Consider the following 21,529-nt stretch of genomic DNA (forward strand, 5'->3'; position numbering starts at 1 on the left):
AACAAGAACTAAATCCTAGAGGCTCAGTGGAAAAATATGAAGAAAACATGCATGGAAGTGTAAATGAAGATTATTGTTTTTATTGGTATTCATCTTTTTAAATACCAACGAAAAAAGGATAAACTGGCCTGGTTGGCTGAATGGATAGCATACCCACTCTCTGACCAACAGGTTGTGGGTTCAAACCCCCACATTGGGCATGGTTGTTTGTAAAAGCTGCTTTAGATGCATATCATAGCTCTTTGAGTTTATAGGAGACTTTTCTTGATTGTAAAAAGAAAAAAAAATGCTGATTGCAATCTCAAGTGTTTAACTCAATACAAAGAAATCTTATCTTAATTATTCTGTTTAGTCAGAAATTATTTCGAGTATATCCAAATAAATAATTTAATTAATTTACTCTTACACACTTTCTTTCAACTTAAACTGTAGAATAAACAAATGAGCTCAGCTAAATGCACAATGAGAAACATTTAGGCCAAGAAATAACATCATTATAATCCATCAAACTGCATTACGAGGGTCGTTTGAAAAGTTTGGTAAATTTCCAATAGACGGCAACACAATTCGTTTATTCATACCAATGTCGGCACGTATCATGACCCCTGGCAAAATTTTAGCCACATACAACGCATAGTTCTCATTTGGCAAAGATTTAAAATGACTGTGTTCGCAGTTTTCATAAAAATGGAGAAAAACGAGTTTCGTGCAGTGATAAAAAAACTTTTTATTTGAAAAAGTGGACGGCCGCACAGATCAAAACCAAGTTAGATGCAGTTCATGGGGACTCTGCACCACCATTAAAGACTATTTATTTTTGGATAAATGAGTTTAAACAAGGTCGTAAGTCCATTGAAGATGAAGCATGCTCTGGATGCCTGACTGAGGTCACTACGAAGGAAATGATCGACAAAATCCATGGTATCGTTATGGAAGACCGCCAAGTGAAAGTGCATGCGATTGCTGAGATTATAGGCATCTCAACTGAACGGGTGTATAATATCATGCACGAAAAATTGCACGTGAAAAAGCTGTGCACATGATGGGTGCCACGATTGTTGATCAAAAATGCATGTGAAAAGACATTTCAACACAGTGTTTGGTGATGTTTAATCACAATTCGCAGGATTTTTTGCATCAATTTGTGACTGTAGACGAAACTTGGATCCACTGCTACACACCTCAGTCCAAGCAGCAGTCAAAACAGTGAACAATGCTTGGTGAAAGAGCACCGAAAAAAGTGAAGACCGTTTTGTCAGCTGGGAAGGTGATGTCCACTGTTTTTTTGGGATTCCCAGGAATTATCATGACAGACTATTTGGAAAAGGGTGAGATAATAACAGGAGTCTATTATGCGTCATTGTTGGACTGTTTAAAAGAAGAACTGAAGAAAAAACGGACAAGTTGAGCTCACAAAAAAGTGCTCTTTCATCAAGACTGCACAATCCCACACATCGGCCGTTGCGGCAAAATTACACAAATTGAGGTTCGAATTGGTTCCACATCTACCGTATGTGGAACCTGTGTGACTTCTTCTTGTTCCCAAACGGCTCAGTGGGAAAAAATTTCTTCGAATGAGGATGTCATCCAGGCTGTCAATGACAATTTTGCACAATTTGACAAATTCTACTTTTTAGATGGGATGAAAAAATTGGAAACTCGCTGAACCAAATGTGTAGACCTCAGTGGAGACTATGTTGAGAAATAAAGGTGATTTTTTCCAAAAAAACGTGTTTAACCTGTTTTTTTACCAAACTTTTCAAACAACCCTTTTATAAGCTAAACTTTGAGTAATTTATAACATTATTATTGGTTCTCTGAATGGACTAAGCAGAGCATATAAAGTCATCCTTTAGAGTGAGTGAGAATTTAATGGAGGAAACAGAATAGTCTTTATCTTCCAGTAATAGAAAGAAAATTTATCAAGAGAAACACTACTTTCCATGCAATATGAAGAAATGACAGTTCTTTCATAGCAAAATGATCTGCATAAAATAAATTCTTCTCTTCTAATCACTAATCAGATCAATTATTACAAGTTACTTTGCTTCATCAGTTAAGGAAATTCCTATAAGAAGTACTTTGAAAATATCAACCTATCATTTGCCATTAACAGACTAGGTTTGTGCACTTCTTAATGAAACTTCAATTTTATTTCTGAATTTTACAGAAAGTTCAATCCACTTTATCCCATAACTACATTTCTCACCACTTCTCTCTCATCTGCTCCCAGCTGTTATTTTCTACCATTTTCCCATTGCTAGTCAAACAGACACGGTATGATTTGTATTTGTCACTTACGGTTCTTCACACCTGTATTTACTGATACTGCTGTCAGTATGTGCTTTTGTCTAGAGGGAAGTAACTTGACTAAAACATATTATTCATGATTTTATTGTGCCATTCACTAAAGAAATTAGTTTCAGTTTTGGAATTGTTCTACTGCAATACACACAGTGATAAGTTGTAAAAAACAGACACTGTGTGACTTCATGCATTGTATTCGTCACTTATGGTTCTTCACACTTGTGTTTACAGACATTGCTGTCAGTATGTGCTCTTGTCTAAAGGGAAGTAACTTGACTAAAACATATTATTATTTGAGATCTTCAGGAAGTCAAGGACTCATCGAGGGAAGCTATAAATCACCCAAACCAGCCGTCATTCTTCCCTTAAAATCATTCATACTAGATGCACTCACTACCTTTAATGGCAAACTATTCCACTCACTCACTGCTCTTACCCCTTTCTTGACTTTGAACAAACATAATTTCTGTGGATGTCCCTGTGTTCTCTCTCTACCTTCCATATAATGAAAAATTTCATCAGATGATATTATACAACACTCATTCAAAAGTGTATAGGCCTCTGTCTTATCACCCCTCTTTCTCCTGTTAACCAGAGTCTGCAATCCATATCCTTGCAATCTGTCCTCAAAATCTAATTCCCATAATCAGGATATAATCTTTGTAACTGTTTTTTGCACCATTTCGACAGCTTCTTTATCCCCTTGGAACCCGGGAGACCAAATCTGCACACAATAATCCAGGTGTGGTCTTGTTAAAGCCTTATAAAGAGGCAAAATCACTTCCTTATCCTTCTCTGTCAAGGTTCGCTTCAATATCGCAATTATCCTCTGAGTTGTATTTGCAACTTTTGCTATGTGACCTTTGAACTTCAAATTCCTATCCATCAATATGCCACGATCCCATGCTTCCTCAGTTTCTTGTAGCAAACCCCACTAATATAATATGCTGCTGGAACTCTAATGCCAAAGTGCAAAAATAACATTAAACTGATAGCCATTTTCATTTGCCCAAATTTCAAGCCTATTCAAATAATTTTGTACGTGCTGAATATCAGTACCATCCCTGATTGCTCTGCCATCTTCACATCATCAGCAAATAATTACACATCTGATGTTAGATCTTGCCTGATGCCATTAATGTATACATTGAACAATAATGGCCCAAGGACTGAACCCTGAGATACAGCACTGGTCACCTTAGATCTAGTTGATTCCTGTCAGCCATCCCCTGATTCAAGTCAAAAGTCATCATCATCAAATTCCTGACATGTACCCTCAAGGTGTACAGGATATGATAGTACTACATGAAAAATTTACATCATTACTAACTTCCTATCTATAATTTTTCTTCAAATCAGTCTGTTACTCGTCAAGACTCCAATATTATCAGATCTTATATTTCTATTGTCTAAGGCACTTTTTACCGTATCAATTCACCTATATCTTGGTCTTCCTCTGGGTTGTTTTCCTGCTAACCTGGCAGAGAACACTTGTTTTGCTAATCTTTCCTCTGCCATTTGGTTCAAGTGAACATACCATCTGAGATTAGCTCTGGCAACGCATTCTTGGATGCTGACAATGTCAAGTTCTTTCCTAATATCGTGATTTTTAATATGATATTGCCATTGATGCCATCTGTTCACGCCTCTAATCTTTCTCAGGACTCTCATATCTGTGGTCTCTAGTCTTTGGTCAAGTGTTTTTACTTCTGACCCAGCTCTCACATAAGTTAAAACTGGTTTGAACACTGTCTTGTATACAGCTAATTTAGTATTCTGACTAATTTCTCTCTTATTCCATATAAATTTACTCAATTGACTTCCTACCATACCAGCTTTGTTGATTCTGTTGTCTATTTCCATATTTAATTTACCATCTTCACTAAAAATCGTGCCTAAGTAGCTGAAATGTTTTACTTGTTCCACAGGTTCTCCGTTCACAATGCAGTTGACATTTTCAACGATTCTACCTATTTTCATTGTCTTTGTCTTTTTATTGCTGACCTTCATACCATATCTATTACAACAGTTATTCAATTTAGTCAGGGAATCTTGCAAACTTGTAGATAGATTTATTTAGAAGTATAACATCGTCCGCATAAAGCAAAGAGCTGACATTAACATCTTCAATTCTGATATCATATTTAATACCACTTTCCATCATAATGTGATCCATATAAATAATTAATAACAGCGTGGATAATGTACATCCTTGTCTCACACCAGATTTAACATTAAACCATCTTCCTGTACTTCCTTCGATTCTAACTGCTAACTTACAACTCAAATAAAGACTAAGTATTGCTTGATATAATGCCCCATTGACACCATATAACTGTAGCGTAGTGAATAGCTTCTCTCTTGGCACCTTGTCATATGCCTTTTCCAGATCGACAAAACTTAAATACAGATCTTTGTTATATTCCCATGCTTTCTCAACTATTTGTCGTAAAGTGAAGATCTGATCCTGACAGCCTCTATTTGGCCTGAAACCAGCTTGTTCTTCACCAAGCTTTTCTTCCACAGTTCTTCTCAACCGTTTCTCAAATATACTTGGTTAAATCTAGCCAGGAACACTCAGTAGGGAAATACCTCTGTAATTCTCACATTCAGTTTTATTTCCCTTTTTATACATTGGTACTATGAGAGCTCTACTCCAATCATCAAGAATTCGTCCCTCTGTCCAGGCTTTCTGAACTATGCAGTGCAGCCACTGGTAAGACATTTATACCACCATACTTCAGCATTTCTGTTCGAATATCATCTCCTGCAACCTCCAGAATATTTTGCCACCTTCTTGATATTTATTTTCTATATTCTTGCATAGTCCTCCCATGACTTTTGTTTAGCTAGTTTTACACAGTGTTTAGCTTTCTTACATTTATCTCTGTATTCTCTAAGAGCACAAGCTGACTTATTTGCCAGGAACCTTTGATATGCTTTCTTCTTTTCCTTCACTGCCTCTTTAACTTCCTGTGTCAACCATGGAGTTAAGATTTTTCTATCCTTGCAGACAACCTCACCACATACCTCTTTGCTGAATCAATCAGGGTTTTCTTCAAGGTTTGCCACTGAATCTCCAAGGTTTGATTCCTGTTCTCAAACTCTCATTTTTTCTTCAATAATCTTTGTGTATTTTAGTCCACAGTTCACATCTGAGAACTGCTCAACTTTTATTCGCTTTAAAACTTTCTTATATGTTATTCTTTTCAATATGAAATTCAATTTTATCCTGCTCAACACTAAATAGTGATCACTTCCAATTTCAAATCCTCTCTACACTCTGGTGTCCTGCACCAGAGAGAAAACATCATTATCAACAATAACATAGTCAATGAGACTTTTCTTATTCCTTGCCTCTTCTCTCCATGTGAATTTGTGCACATTTTTATGTTGGAACATGGTGTTAGTAATAAACAGTCCATGTCCTGAGCAGAAATCCAACAGGTATTTGCCATTATTATTAGCTTTGCTCTTTTCTCCAAATTTTACCAAAACATTTTTGTATGTCTGACAATCATTTCCTACTCTGCTATTTAGATCCCCAACAAGGACCAACGTTTCCTTTTTCATTGTGTCAGTTGCGTTCTCTAAAGCATCAAAAAATTCCTCCACTTCTACCTTAGTAGAACCTTCTGTGAGACCATAGGCACAAATAAGTCTCATTGTCCAGTTCCCCATTCTGATATTTGCCCACATTACTCTACTTGAGACTGCCTGCCATTCAAGAAGATTAGCCTCGTATTTTGTGTTGAATACTATGGCTACTCCTTCTTTTCCTTGATTGTCATTGCCTGAATATAACATTTTGTATTTATTGCTCAGAAAGATCTCACCAGTTTTTGTATAAAAAGGGAAATAAAACTGAATGTGAGAATTACAGAGGTATTTCCTACTGAGTGTTCCTGGCAAGATTTAACCAAGTATACTTGAGAAACAGTTGAGAAGAAATGTGGAAGAAAAGCTTGGTGAAGAACAAGCTGGTTTCAGGCCAAATAGAGGCTGTCAGGATCAGATCTTCACTTTACGACAAATAGTTGAGAAAGCATGGGAATATAACAAAGATCTGTATTTAAGTTTTGTCGATCTGGAAAAGGCATATGACAAGGTGCCAAGAGAGAAGCTATTCACTACGCTACAGTTATATGGTGTCAATGGGGCATATTAAGCAATACTTAGTCTTTATTTGAGTTGTAAGTTAGCAGTTAGAATTGAAGGAAGTACAGAAAGATGGTTTAATGTTAAATCTGGTGTGAGACAAGGATGTACATTATCCACTCTGTTATTAATTATTTATATGGATCACATTATGATGGAAAGTGGTATTAAATATGATATCAGAATTGAAAATGTTAATGTCAGCTCTTTGCTTTATGCGGACGACGTTATACTTCTAAATAAATCCGCTACAAGTTTGCAAGATTCCCTGACTAAATTGAATAACTATTGTAATAGATATGGTATGAAGGTCAGCAATACAAAGACAATGAAAATAGGTAGAATCGTTGAAAATGTCAACTGCATTGTGAACGAAGAACCTGTGGAACAAGTAAAACATTTCAGTTACTTAAGCACGATTTTTAGTGAAGATGGTAAATTAAATATGGAAATAGACAACAGAATCATCAAAGCTGGTATGGTAGGAAGTCAATTGAGAAAATTTATATGGAATAAGAGAGAAATTAGTCAGAATACTAAATTAGCTGTATACAAGACAGTGTTCAAACCAATTTTAACTTATGGATCTGAGAGCTGGATCAGAAGTAAAACACTTAACCAAAGACTAGAGACCGCAGATATGAGAGTCCTGAGAACGATTAGAAGCGTGAACAGATGGCATCAATGGCAATATCATATTAAAAATGACGATATTAGGAAAGAACTTGACATTGTCAGCATCCAAGAATGCATTGCCAGAGCTAATCTCAGATGGTATGTTCACTTGAACAGAATGGCAGAGGAAAGATTAGCAAAACAAGTGTTCTGTGCCAGGTTGGCAGGAAAACGACCCAGAGGAAGACCAAGATATAGGTGGATTGATACGGTACAAAGTGCTTTAGACGATAGAAATATAAGATCTGATAATATTGGAGTCTTGACAAGTAACAGACTGATTTGAAGAAAAATTATAGATAGGAAGTTAGTAATGATGTAAATTTTTCATGTAGTGCTATCATATCCTATACATCCTTGAGGGTACATGTCAGGAATTTGATGATGATATAATGAGATGACATTTTTAGAAAATATCTAGGAGGAATGTGGACAAAGCAAGAGGATATTTAAGTATACGATAAATGTCATATGCAAAAAATACAGATGGATTAAATGATAAATTCAGCCCAAAATGTCCAAATATGGAGGTGTGAAAGTTTTACAGCTACACTGCATGAATCAGAAGGTTAAATTCTAGATAGCAAAATAGAACTATCAGTAGTAACCATCAATAAAATGGGAAATAAAACTGAATATGAGAAATATTACCTGTCAATTGTTCTAGGTAAGATTCATGCAAGTATTGAGAGGAGACTAAGAAAAATTGCAGAATAGATTCTTGGTGAAGAGTGGACTGACTTAGGGCAAATATGGGTTTGTTAGAAACAAATATGTACTTTAACAAATTGTCGAGAACTTGTGGTACCATAATGTGAATTTGTATTTAAGGTTGGTAGATTTAGAAAAAGCATATGATAAGGACCCTAGGAAAAAGTTCTTCAAAACATTAATTATATGATGAACATTTATAAATCAAACATTATACAGAGGCAGTATATAGCCCACACCTAAGTTATAAGTCAGTGGTTAGAATTGAAGAAAGTACAAGAAGATTCTTTGATACATGTACCTCAACTTGTTATTCATCATCTATATGGATTACATTATGAAGGGAGTTATCATTGAACTGTAAAGATATTTACATTCTTTTGAACATCTCTGTGTAATTTGTCTATGAATGAATTTTATTGTTAGAATTATTATAATTTGTAATAAGGGAAACTGGATACTTTTGTCAAAATGATGCTTTATATTTTATGTTATACAAAGAAACAAAGCAGCAGCATTTGCAGTTTCAGCAAAAAATGGTGTGGAAAACATTTTATTCTACAGAAGAAGAAAAGTCACCAAAAGGATACTTACTTTTTCACATCTTTGGAATTAAGAAGACTTCTCAGTGCTCACTGCAGTGATATTAAACAAGCAAGAAACTTTATTTCGGTTTCAAATGACTAGTACAAACAGTACAAATCACAGTACAACCTCCAGCATCATTGACACAGACTCTATGGTAAAAAATGTATGATATGCTACATTAAGAGATCATGAGAACAGCTGATGGACATGTGTAGGAGAGAATACATTAAGAGATAGTAGAGAGAGAAGAAAAGAAGAAGAACAGCGATATATGAAAATAGAAGAGAGTTATGAAGAATTTCACTTAAAAATAAGAACAAGGAAAGAATATTGGTTTTGTGTGTTTTCACTAATGTTAAAAAATTCCCATACATGCATTAGAAGCAAACTTTTTATGGTTGATCATTGAAAAGAAACCATATGATGCAATTCACTGATCTGACAACTGTCAAAAGAACAAGAGGAATGTTCAAATTAATCGTTTTCTTCTTGATCATCACCAAAGTCAGGCATATGAAAGTAATAATTAATGTACTTGGTATCGGTATTTTCACTTACATTGAAAATAATTATTTAATGCAACTAAAATTTTAGCCTTATTTTAAGACCATTTTTAGTGCATTCAGTTAAAGAGATGAGAATTGCTCTTGAAACAACATTAAAAATTCTCATTAAATAATTTATTTACAGCATAAGTGAATTCATACTCAGTTATTTTAAATTATGTCTACTACTTACATAACTATTTCACTTTATATATATATATATATATATATATATATATATACACGGAGGCTGTTCAGTAAGTTATGACTATATTTATACAGAAAACAGATTACCTTTAATCGTCATCATTTACATGGTCTTTTTCGAAGTAATTACCGTGAGACGGGATGCATTTGTCCCAACGTTGCGTCCACTTCTTAAACACATGCGAAAGTCCGTTTTTTTGAGAATTCTTTCAAAACCGCCTCCGCAGCTTTTACATATGCTTTGTTGCTTTCGAAATGGCGGCCTCTTAGTGGTTTCTTGAGCTGAGGAAACAGCCAGAAATCGCACGGTGCGAGATCAGGACCGTATGGAGGGTGTGGTAGGATATCTATGTTGTTCTTCTGCAAAACGTCCACTACACAACCAGCAATATGTGGCCTTGCATTATCGTGGTGCAATAAGAAGTCATTCTTCAGTGGACGCTTCCTTTTGACATGCTGTACCATTGTCCGTAAAACATCCGCATAGTATGAGCCATTTACAGTATTCCCAGGTTCTACAGCGTGTTGGTAAACAATGCCTTCGTAGTCAAAAAATATTATGGTCATAACTTTACCAGCCGATTTTACAGTTTTTGCTTTCTTGGGGGTAGGTGAAGACGGATGCTTCCATTCACTGCTTTGTTGTTACATTGTAGGGTCATAGTGATACAACCAAGCTTCATCTGCTGTAATGATGTGTTTTAAAAAGTTGTTGCCGTCTTGTTCCAGTCTTTCTTTCCATTCTGTGCACACATCCACTCGATGCTGCATTTGCTCCGGTGTCAAGAGTTTGGGAATCCATCGGGCGCAAACACGTTTCAGTCCCAAATGTTCAGCCATGATTGAGTGAACACTTCCCACAGAAATATTCAGGGCAACTTGCAGCTGGTGTACTGTAATTCTGCGATCCTCCTTGATGATAATTGCTGCTGTGTTGATCATTGTCTCTGTGATGGACGTTGAAGGTCTTCCCTCACGTTCAAGATCTTCCACATTTTGCCTTTCTTCCTAAGTTTTATGCCAGCGAAAAACACTTGCACTCGACATTGCTTCATCGTGGAAAGCTTCACATATCATGTTAAAAGTGTCCGATGCTGATTTTTGTAAACGCACACAAAATTTAATCGCATAACGCTATTCCATGGACGCTTCCATTTCGACGACTGGTTGCGGCTCGTAGGCGTGCCGAAACAAGCTTGCGTTTAGTCACATGACGCTCTGGCACATCAGCCGTATACGCCATCTATCAACATCTTTTGTTAATACAGACAGCAACATTTCTTTATTCCACGGAAATTAATATTGTGATGAATGGTTTCACAACAGTAAAATTAGTCTTATTACTTATTGAACAGCCCTTGTATATATATATATATAATGTATATATGAAGATATTTATTCTTACACTGAAGCAGTATGATATGTATAGCTGATCATGTGAGAAACAGTAGGATCTCAGATCATTGACTGTAGTTTGGAGGACTTTACCTTACAACTAATAGTCATTATAATGCCTACATGGAATGAAAATGCGAGGCATTTAAATTCAAAGGGACGATTGGTCTGAATTCAGGGAATGAAATCAGACTTGCTTTTTCCACAGCCAGTCAGCATCACTGCTTCCATAACATTCATATAGAGAGGTTTTACCTGAGCTGCATACCATTGCATAAAGTTGGCATTTTTAAGTCTCTCATCAGCATGACTGGTGCCAGATTTTTAGACTGTTTTATGCCCTTTTTTTTTTTCATGAGCAGTGGCAAAATTCAAAAATTTTACTGGATAGTTCATTGCTTCATCTTATTTGTAACACTGATTATGAATTTATAGACCATTTTCTCTGCTTCAGATCTACTTAGCACATTGTTATTGTTCATTTGTGCCTGGTTGTTCTTGGGAATCAGTATGGTGGACTTACAAAGCCAAGAGCTTGGTTTATTTGTAATATCAGAAAACTTCAGATGAAATAACCAAGTTGCCTAAGATATATCCAAAATTTCACCAAAATCAACTCATCCATTTCTGCACGATGCCTGAACAAAAGCCTTCATTGTGACTGAACTGACAATGATTATTGATATTGCTACTGTATCCTGTTCTTGGAAGACTTTTATTAATCAGCTTGCTCAACTCAAGCTCACTACAGAGGACAGTGTTTTTGTAATTCTTACGACTGCCTACTCAAACTCTAAGATTGTGCATTTTGAAGTTAAAAAGCAAGATTTGTCAACTTGATTCATGCAAACATGTAGAAAGGCTTATGTATTCGTTGTACATGTTGATTAATTTTGACTCTATATATTAGAACAGACTGATGAGCAAATAATTATTTTTTTGACTTATTGCTGATATTTTGCCAGTATTCTAACAAGCATCTTCAGAGCACAAAAAACAGTTTGTCATAGTGTGCAAGACAACAACAATGGGACTAGTTAGAACAATTGTAGCTACAAGACAAAGACTAAAGTCCTAATTAGGCACCCTCTATGTTAAAAAAAAAAAACAGAAAGAGAGAGAAAGCAAGTACTAGTTATGTCTTAAGATAACTGTCTCCCAAATCTTAGGCAAATTTATACAGCCATACTTGCTGAGGTTCGGAGTATGTTTCAAGGCTTCTGTTGATTCTAAGAACAATCTCTCTGACTTGTAAAAGCTTCTGTGCAGCACTTTAGTTTTCTTCTTAGTCGATCCTGTGTACAGGGGTATCCAAAGCATGGTCTGCTAGACCCGACTTGCCATAGTGATAGTGCCGGATGTATTTTTTTGTGTTCACTGAGGCAGATGTCTCCACAGTTCTTCCTGTCTGACTGTAGTAAGCTTGATCACACAAACAGGGTACTTCATAGACTCCTGGATGTGATAAAGGAGAGATGCTGTCCCTGGGTGAATGGATGAGAGTGGCCAATTTAACATACAGTCTAAATACGGTGCATAGTTGATGTTTATTGAGCACTCTAGATATCTTTTCTGATGTGCCTTTAAGGTATGGGATAGTGATTGTTTTTTTTGTAGTTCCCCGTGGTGGACATTGGGAGGGGATATTTCTGAGAAGCATTTAGTATTTTGTCTATTTTATGGGGATTAGAGCCATTGGCTTAAGGTGTGGCATGCTCTTACTGCTGAGTGAGTTCAGCAGTAAGAGCATTGTCATTGGAACAAATTGCTCTGTGGGTTAGCATTTTTAGGATGTCAAAATGTTGAGATGGGTGATGGTGTGATTGTTTGTGTAAATATCTCCCTGTGTGTGTGTGGATTTTCTATAAACAGAATGATAAGGAATTAACCATCTGGAAGACATGCAATTAGTATATTCAGGAAGGGCAGACAGTTATTAGCTTCCAGTTCCGTTGTTAAGTGGATTTTTGGGCGTTGGCTATTTAAATGCGCTAAGTATGTATCCACTGTCTGGACCATGTGACCAAATAGCAAGCACTTTGTCAACATAGCGTAGCCAAAGCATTGGTTTGAGAGTGGCTGTATTGATAGCTAGTTTTTCCAGGTGTTCTATGTAGAAGTTGGCTGGGAGGAGGGGGGGCAATAGCTGTCCCATCTCATTGTTTGTATATTTTCCCTTTCTATGTAAAATATCCTGCTTGTATTGTGAATTTAAATAGTTCAAAAATATCAGTCGAAAGTGTGACTTTAGTAAATCAAGGGTTTCAATTAGCAGTACATTTGTGAATAGTGAGGTCATATCAAAACTCACCATTATGTCTGAACCTTTTAAGGTATGGTTTTTTTAAAATACTTGTTAGATGGGCAGAATTTTTACAAAGGACAGAGAATTGTTTGTGAGAGTGACTAGTAGCTTAGCTAATCGTCTTAGCCAGTTTGTATGTGGGGCTGTTTATATTATCCACAATAGGACGTAAGGATGTACCTTGTAATTAAAATGAAAAGCCAAACGGCTAGTTTTCTGGCAACTTAATAGTTATTAAAAGGATAAAAATCCTATGTTTTTATATAGCCAGTAAGTGAAACTCAAGATTGAGAACTACGATCTATGAGTTTCAATGCTGAAAAACTATCATCGAAGGCAATTCAAAGCAAAGGTGCAGCAAGCTCCCTCACTATTCTTGATATTCTCTCATAATGTAAAACACAGCTCCTAGGAGATGTAATACTGTCATTACATTATGAAGAGAGGTCACTACCCAGACCGGTTTCAACCTTTTTTGAGGTCTCATCAGTGAGTAGGTAGACCTGGAAGATATCAAAGCTTAGTGAAAAGAACTTACATACCTTCACTATACGAATGCCATAAAGGTGTGCTTATATTTTGTCATTGTAATTAAAATGAAAAGCCAAACGGCTAGTTTTCTGGCAACTTAATAGTTATTAAAGGGATAAAAATCCTATGTTTTTATATAGCTAGTAAGTGAAACTCAAGATCGAGAACTACGATCTATGAGTTTCAATGCCGAAAAACTATTGGCGAAGGCAATTTGAAGCAAAGGTGGAGCAAGCTCCCTCACTATTCTTGATATTCTCTCATAATGTAAAACACAGCTCCTAGGAGATGTAATACTGTCATTACATTATGAGGAGAGGTCACTACCCAGACTGGTTTCAACCTTTTTTGAGGTCTCATCAGTGAGTAGGTAGACCTGGAAGATATCAAAGCTTAGTGAAAAGAACTTGCATATCTAGGATTATCATTATTATCTCGGATCTTGAGTTTCACTTACTGGCTATATAAAAACATAGAATTTTTATCCCTTTAATAAGGATATACCTTGTTTGTGAATTTTTGGTGCTCCATATATCCTCCTGGGTGTTTTAATATGGAAGAGCTTGAGTTTGTTTACTGTTTCTTTAGGCCAGGAAGTGACTTTTTTTTTCAGTAATTTACACACCTTATTCTTTTGTGAATTGGTGGGATCTCGATCTATAATTTTGTATGTTGACTGATCTTGTAGAAGTGTGTGCATTTTGTTTTCATATTCTGTTGCATCCATCACCACAGTTGTGTTCCCTTTGTCTACTTTGGTTATGATAATGTGGTTATTATTATGTAGCTCTTTTAAAGCAATGATTTACTTATGTGGGATATTATTTTTGGGAGGCTTAGAATGGATTAGGATGTTGGCCACATCTAAAAATATGTTATTGGCTGTTGCTGGAGGCAGGTTATATATTCACCTTTCAACGGGCGCCATTATTTTGGCTTCTGGAACTTGCTTGGGAGTAATGGTAAAATTGTGCCCTTGACTTAAAGCACTAATCGCTTCTTTGGTTAAGGTCAACGATTCAATCTTGTTGTAATTGCAGTTGTGTAGTACTGTGTTGTTGGAGAATTCAAATTTTCTCTGGTGCCAGTGTTTGACTTTGACGAATTCTTTTTAGCCATTGTGTCAAAGATGCTGTCTAGGATTTCTCACAGTTCTGTGTTTAAAATATTAAATAGTTGGTCACAATAATACCTTGGTGGTTGAACTTAATTTTGATAGCTCTAGGTGAGTAGCGTTTATCTGTTCTTGTAGTAGTGCTATACTTGCTTGTTTATAAATGCATTGGACTTTGGCTCAGTGGAACTTGTTTTTAACTTCTACAGTTAGGTATTAAATTGGTGTCTCGGCACCTCTTTAAGAAGGCTAACCTGTTCAGTTGCCGCACCAATTTCAAACTTCCACTTACCGTATTGTTGTGCCTTGCGTACGATATTGTCTCCATGAAGAATCTTCAAACATGTAGAAAAAGGCTTATGTGTTCATCATACATGTTGATTAATTTGATGGTATATATTAGAACATAGACTGGTAAGTAAATAATTATTTGACTTATTGTTGATATTTCTAACCAGCATCTTCAGAGCACAAAAAAACAATTTGTTTATCACAGTGTGCAAGACAACAACAATCTGGTGTAACAGTGGGACTAGTTAGACCAATTGTAGCTACAACACAAAGACTAAAGTCCTAATTAGGCACCCTCTATGTTAAAAATAAATAAATAAATAAAAAAAAACCAGAGAAAGAAAGCAGGTACTAGTTATGTCTTAAGATGACTGTCTCCCAAAGCTTAGACAAATTTATACAGCCATACTTGTTGAGGTTTGGAATATGTTTCAAGGCTTCTGTTGATTCTAAGAACAATCTTTCTGACTTGTAAAAGATTCTGTGCAACACTTTAGTTTTCTTCCAGTTGATCCTGTGTGTAGGGATATCCAAAGCATGGTCATAGCGATAGTGCCAAATGTCCACAGTTCTTTCTGTCTGACCGTAGTAAGCTTGATCACGTGAACAGGGTACCTTATAGACTCCTGGATGTGATAAAGGAAAGATGCTGTCCTTGGGTGAATGGATGAGAGTAGCCAATATGACGTGATCTAAATACGGTGTGGTGGTTGAGTCATGCAGTTGAATATGTAAACTTTTGTCACTATAAACATCTTATAAATAATATTAGAAAAAGGCTATCCCATAATTTTAAGGTATGAATTTGTGTGTAAGAGTGAGTAAAGGATGATATATATACGAGGGAGATCTGGAAAGTTCTGATAAACACCTAGAAGAAAAATGATATTAAAGCAACTGATATAACCACAAAAAAGAACATATCTTAAATCCTTTTAACCCTCATGTTTCGTCATATTATAATAACTTGTTCTTTTCCTTTTAGGATATATAAGAAGTAAAATTAATTTTTGTTCTTGGTGTTTATCAGAACTTTCCAGATCTCCCTCGTATATAAACATCTTATAAATAATATTAGAAAAAGGCTTAGCCCCATGACTTTTAAGATGTGTGTGTGTGTTAGAAAGAGTAAAATATCATATATACAGAGTCCGTCAAAAAAAATGTATACACACTTCAGCAAAAGAAAAACCTCTATAAAAATTGTAATACTAAATTCATACAGACATCATGGAATGAATACAAGTTACCTTTGACGTCTGCAATTACACGAGGTGTCAGACACTTATTATTACGGTGAACTACTGCTTGGGCCACATTGGCCAAAGTGTCCAGTGGGATTGTTGTGCATGCCGTTTCAATTTCTTTCCGAAGGGGCCACCAGTGTAGCTGGTTTTTTATGATACATTACATCTTTTAGAGGCCCCCCCATAGGTAGAAGCCCAAGTGTGTTAAATCAGGAGAAAGTAGGAGGAAACTGCACCTCTTCGTCCCTGCAAACTCTCATCAAGAGTTTGCAGGTCTTGGTGGTGGTGCGCCATCTTGTTGGAAGATGAGTCTCGGTACCATTTGTCTCAAACTTATCACAAATATGTGCAGTTGTCAGGCATGTTGGAGGTTGTGTTGCGAACTCACGCCCCCATTGTCGTTGAACTTCAACAACATTCTTAAATTTGAAATACTACTTTAAAATGATCTTGCGTCCCTTGAACGACAATCGTGCCTCGGCCATTTTGTTTGGCTGTCCTACCAGTCATGTGATGATGATGCTAGTATTCATGTGAGTAACGACATCCTTTGAGAGAACATCATACTACACATTGCTTTTGTAATTTGATCCAACTTTGATAAAAGTCCATAGATGACAATATTTTTTTGACAGACTGTATATGTACAGTGACCTCTGTATTATCCAAATGTCAATTAACTGAGTACTTCATGTAATTGAATTACAGATTCGTTCGTTTCATGTATGTAGGCTGTTTAAGGGTAAATTAATAATCACAACTCTTCATTTTTTTTTAATTTCATCCCTGTATTAGAAGTGTTCCAATGAACTATATTGAAATAATTTATATAGGTACAAAGACTGACACGAAACATTTTTTATTTTGTGTATATTTTTGATGTATAATGTAGCAGAAAATTTTTTGCATGGCTACTAAGTATATTATTATATTATACTTCACAAGTAATTATGTTCTTATTTTAATTATTTAACTAAGCAAACAAAGTTTACATAAAGTATCTTCAAGATTACTCTACTTGCATGTAGAGGTAGTTTACTTTACATAATTTGCCTCAGTATCAGAATGCAAAAACTTTATGGAAAGGGCCATTACCAAGACCAGTTTTGGTAATGGGTGAGAGAGCCAGACCCTGAAAGATACTTCACATACAAAATTTGTATGTGAAATATCTTTCATGTGTCAAGTATCTTTATCCAAGCTATGCATGGATAAAGGATTAAAACAGGAATAAAATTTCTTGTCAAGTGTAATGTACTATGTAAATAAGCAAAAAAAACTTTCGATAGTCAGATCCAGAATATTTTAATAATATGGTAATACACCATATTACTAATTGTAAAATGTATGTATTTACATTGATTTACTCTTGGTATCTGGGTAGTGACTCTTTCTGTAATGTTTTTATGGGATACTGAGGCAATTGATAGATCTAAATATTGAAATGTAAGCTGACTGCATACTGATAAATTATAGAGTAAAAGAATTAAACAAATGTCAGGAAAAAAGCATTGTTAATACAGTTGAAAAGAGATAAACACAATAAGAATAGTTACTTAGGAAGACTTCCCAAAACTGAGAAAGTTTAAGACACTTGATTTTGTAGAGGTTTGGACTATGGATGTGGGCAATATGGATAATCTTGCAAGAATTAAAAAATAACTTTTGTGTAGGACTCTTTATCAGACACTTGAAGTAAAATATAATCTTGATGTTCTTCTAGACAAATCTGAGGTTTTGTCTAGAAGAACAAGGGATTCTATAAACTCCAGGATAAAAGAGAGAGATTTTCAGTGAAGATGGTAAATTAAATATGGAAATAGACAACAGAATCAACAAAGTTGTATAGTAGTAGGAAGTCAACTGAATAAATTTATATAGAATAAGAGAGAAATTAGTCAAAACACTAAATTAGCTGTATACAAGACAGTGTTAAACCAATTTTAACTTATGGATCTGAGAACTGGGTCAGAAGTAAAACACTTCACCAAAGACTAGAGACCGCAGATATGAGAGTCCTGAGAAAGATTAGGGGCATGAACAGATGGCATCAATGGCAATATCATATTAAAAATGACGATATTAGGAAAGAACATGACATTGTCAGCATCCAAGAATGCATTACCAGGGCTAATCTCAGATGGTATGTTCACTTGAACAGAATGGCCGAGGAAAGATTAGCAAAACAAGTGTTCTCTGCCAGGTTGGCAGGAAAAAGACCAAGATATAGGTGGATTAATACGGTAAAAAGTGCCTTAGAAGATAGAAATATAAGCTTTGATAATGTTGAAGTTCTTGACAAGTAACAGACTTGACTGATTTGGAGGAAAATTGTAGATAGGAAGTTAGTAATGATGTAAATTTTTCATGTAAGTACTATCATATCCTATACACCCTTTGAGGGTACATGACAGGAATTTTATGATGATGTAAAAGAGAGAAGGGTATTTTGTCTTTTGGAGAGGCTAGAAAGGAATTTAGCTTTTGAACTGAACGGAAAGTAACTTGTAGGCCAGTCTGGTGACAAAATCTCACAGTTTTCTCTGATAGTCCTTTAACACTTGGAATTGAAATTCCAGAATCTTCTTGAGTAAACTCCACCCAGTTCTCTTCATTTCTTTCAGACTATAAAGTTTCTTCCCAGTTATACAGCTCTGACTCGTATCATATTTTTAAAGTCCAAAATATGATATATATATACTGTATTTTCGTTTAACAGATATATATTATAACAGAAGTATTATGTCACTAATGTTAGCATTTAATTCTTATTAAATTTCTGCATATGTTCAACACACATGATAATCTAAAATGATTTTTATAGTTTTTTTATTTTAAATAGTGGCAGTCAACCTAGTAAAGAAGCGAAGCACACTGCGTCCTTCACTGCATATCCTTAAAGTCATGTAGTTTTGGAGAAATTCATGACCAAATTCTCAATGAAAGAATTTATTGTACATTACTCTCAGTCATCAGGAAACTTTTCTGCAAGTTTCTTATAATAACTGCCATTTAAAATTTATTCATTTATTAATGGAATGTGTACAGCTAGGCTCTATTTACATGCTTGTGCATGTGTTGTCTCATTTGTAATTGTAAATACATTGTACTGATTTTACCATTGTTGTAAATAATTATTGATATAGTGATAATTTTTAATTATACACTGCAAAGAATTTTAATAGACTGTTTATGGTGTTATTAATAAGAATTTTTTCAGTGGTGTGTGTGTGTATATATACATATATAGCAAAATAGACTATTTCAATTTTTGAAATTATTTTTCTCAGTTAATTTTCATATCTCTGTATAAATACTACTTGTACAAACAGAAATTTGCAAACTGCATAAAACTTGCACAGTGACTTTATACATGGTTTTGCAAACAATTTTATTTTTAAACTCAGTGTATCTAGTACAAGTTTTTTGTAGAGATGAAATTCAGTATAAGCTTATAATTCATTCAAAGTATGAATTACTCAAGATGTTTTACTATGTTAATGAAATAACATTTTCCTGCTCACAGGAAAAAGGATATTTTAGATATTTATTTTTTTTACTCTAGTTGGTATCCTTCACAGTGGTTGGTCACAGTTTGTCAGCTTTACCTCTTATCAATCTTACCATTATACCTAGGAACCCAACTCAATGAACTTAGACCAGTAATCCATACCATAATAGCAAACATGATTTTTATAAGCATGTCAATTTTCATTTTATTTATATTAGTTAAGAGACAGTTTTTGTTTTTTTGGAATCCCCCCCCCCAAAAAAAAAGAAGTTGCAAAGCTATGGTAGAATATACCCTGGTGGGTGAGGGTTAGATAAATAATGCTCTACAGAGAACAAATGCAGTAAATTTTCCAAGTTATTTCAGGCCTCTAGTAAGTGGAACAGTGTTTTCATGCATGGTGATAAAAATCATCTACTACCTATTGATGTTGAAAGTTTATTTTTCACTTGGTCAGACTATAATAAATTTAGTTTAATCCTTTATCCAAGTGTGTGCAAACAAAGTTTGCGCCTGAAAGTATCTTCAGGACTGGGATAAAGTGGTACAACACCGGGCAACTCCTTGCAAAGGTGGAGCAAGCTACCAACACTCCTATCTCAGTATCTCCCATAATGCAAAACACATCTCCTTGCAGATATGTATAATGTTATGCATTAAGGGAAGGGCCACTACCCAGACTAGTTTCGACCTTTATTGAGGTCTCTTCAGTGGGAGCCAGGCCCAAGTGGAGATACCAGGCAGAAGCATTAGCAAGGTCATCTCCTCCTATAGGAGCTGCCAAACGGTGTGCCACCTTTTTATTAAATTACTCTGGATTTAGAGAAAGATGTTGAAAGTTTATTTTTCACTTGGTCAGACTATAATAAATTTAGTTTAATCCTTTATCCAAGTGTGTGCAAACAAAGTGGTACACTTATGTGTACCACTTTACCCCAGTCCTGAAGATACTTTCAGGCGAAAACTTTGTTTGCACATACTTGGATAAAGGATTAAACTAAATTTATTACATCTACTACCTAAAGATACATACAAAGCCCCCAGTGGAATTTCAACCCGCATCCTGTTGGTTGGAGAATAAGTATGTTATCTACTCAACCAACTTTGCTGATACTGATCTACTTTCAAATCATAGGAATATCTGTAAATGGACAAAAATTGCACCATATGATGAAATATGCAGATATGCTGCTATTTATGTATAAAGTAATCTATCGTTTGTCTCACTTTCAAAACAATGACCCTGCAATTAACCGACTCTCTGTGCATCAGTCAGCTTTTAATAGCGCATTCTATCTGCCCCTTCAATTATCAAAATAGCAAATTGCCTTCCCAAAGTAGTAAGATAAATGGTAGATTATGGTAATAAGGAAAAGTATATGATTGAAAATACTTATATAAAAATACTGAGAAATATGCAGTGCAGATAAATTTTAGTGAAACCAAAACAATGGCAATAAGTAGAAACAGAACTTAATTGGGTGTGGAAGGAAATAAATTATAACAGGTTAAAAAATTTAATTACTTAGGCACCTTACTCATGGACAAATTAAATTATGAAGAATCTACTAAACACAGAATAAATGGATGGTCCAAACTTATAAATACTCAGGAAAAATACACAATTTAATATAACTTCCATTGTACTCTCCACAGTTCTTTATAGTGGAGAAATTTCTGTTATCAAACAAAAGAGAGCACAGCAGTTAACAGGCTTTGAAACAAATGTTTAAGGAAAATTAAAGAGCATGAACTGAAATGAAAACCAATGAGAAGATCAATATGATATATACATACTACCATATTTCAGTAAAAGAAAATATCAAAGAAAACAGTAAAGTTATGTTGGTATGGACTGAATACCCACAGAATAAAAATTTCCTCAAATTCTCTGAAATGGAAGAGTAGTAGAATGAAAAATGCTCTCTGCAAAACCAAGAAGGA

General features: G+C 35.1%; 1 protein-coding gene across 1 annotated transcript in view; it reads left to right on the forward strand.

The window, feature by feature from the left end:
• Positions 1–19,256, forward strand: part of LOC150103020 (arf-GAP with dual PH domain-containing protein 1-like) — a 132,426-nt gene extending 113,170 nt beyond the window's left edge. The window contains exon 7 of the mRNA XM_090398053.1: positions 18,917–19,256. Coding sequence (XP_090254179.1) covers positions 18,917–18,984 — 68 coding nt within the window. The 3' untranslated portion in view covers positions 18,985–19,256. The remainder of the gene's footprint in view (positions 1–18,916) is intronic.
• Positions 19,257–21,529: the final 2,273 nt, after the last annotated feature.

This window comes from Typopeltis vanoorti, chromosome 9 (assembly GCF_054136105.1).
Source record: "Typopeltis vanoorti isolate ZY-2024b chromosome 9, IOZ_Tvanoo_1.0, whole genome shotgun sequence".
NCBI classification, from domain to species: Eukaryota; Metazoa; Arthropoda; class Arachnida; order Uropygi; family Thelyphonidae; genus Typopeltis; species Typopeltis vanoorti.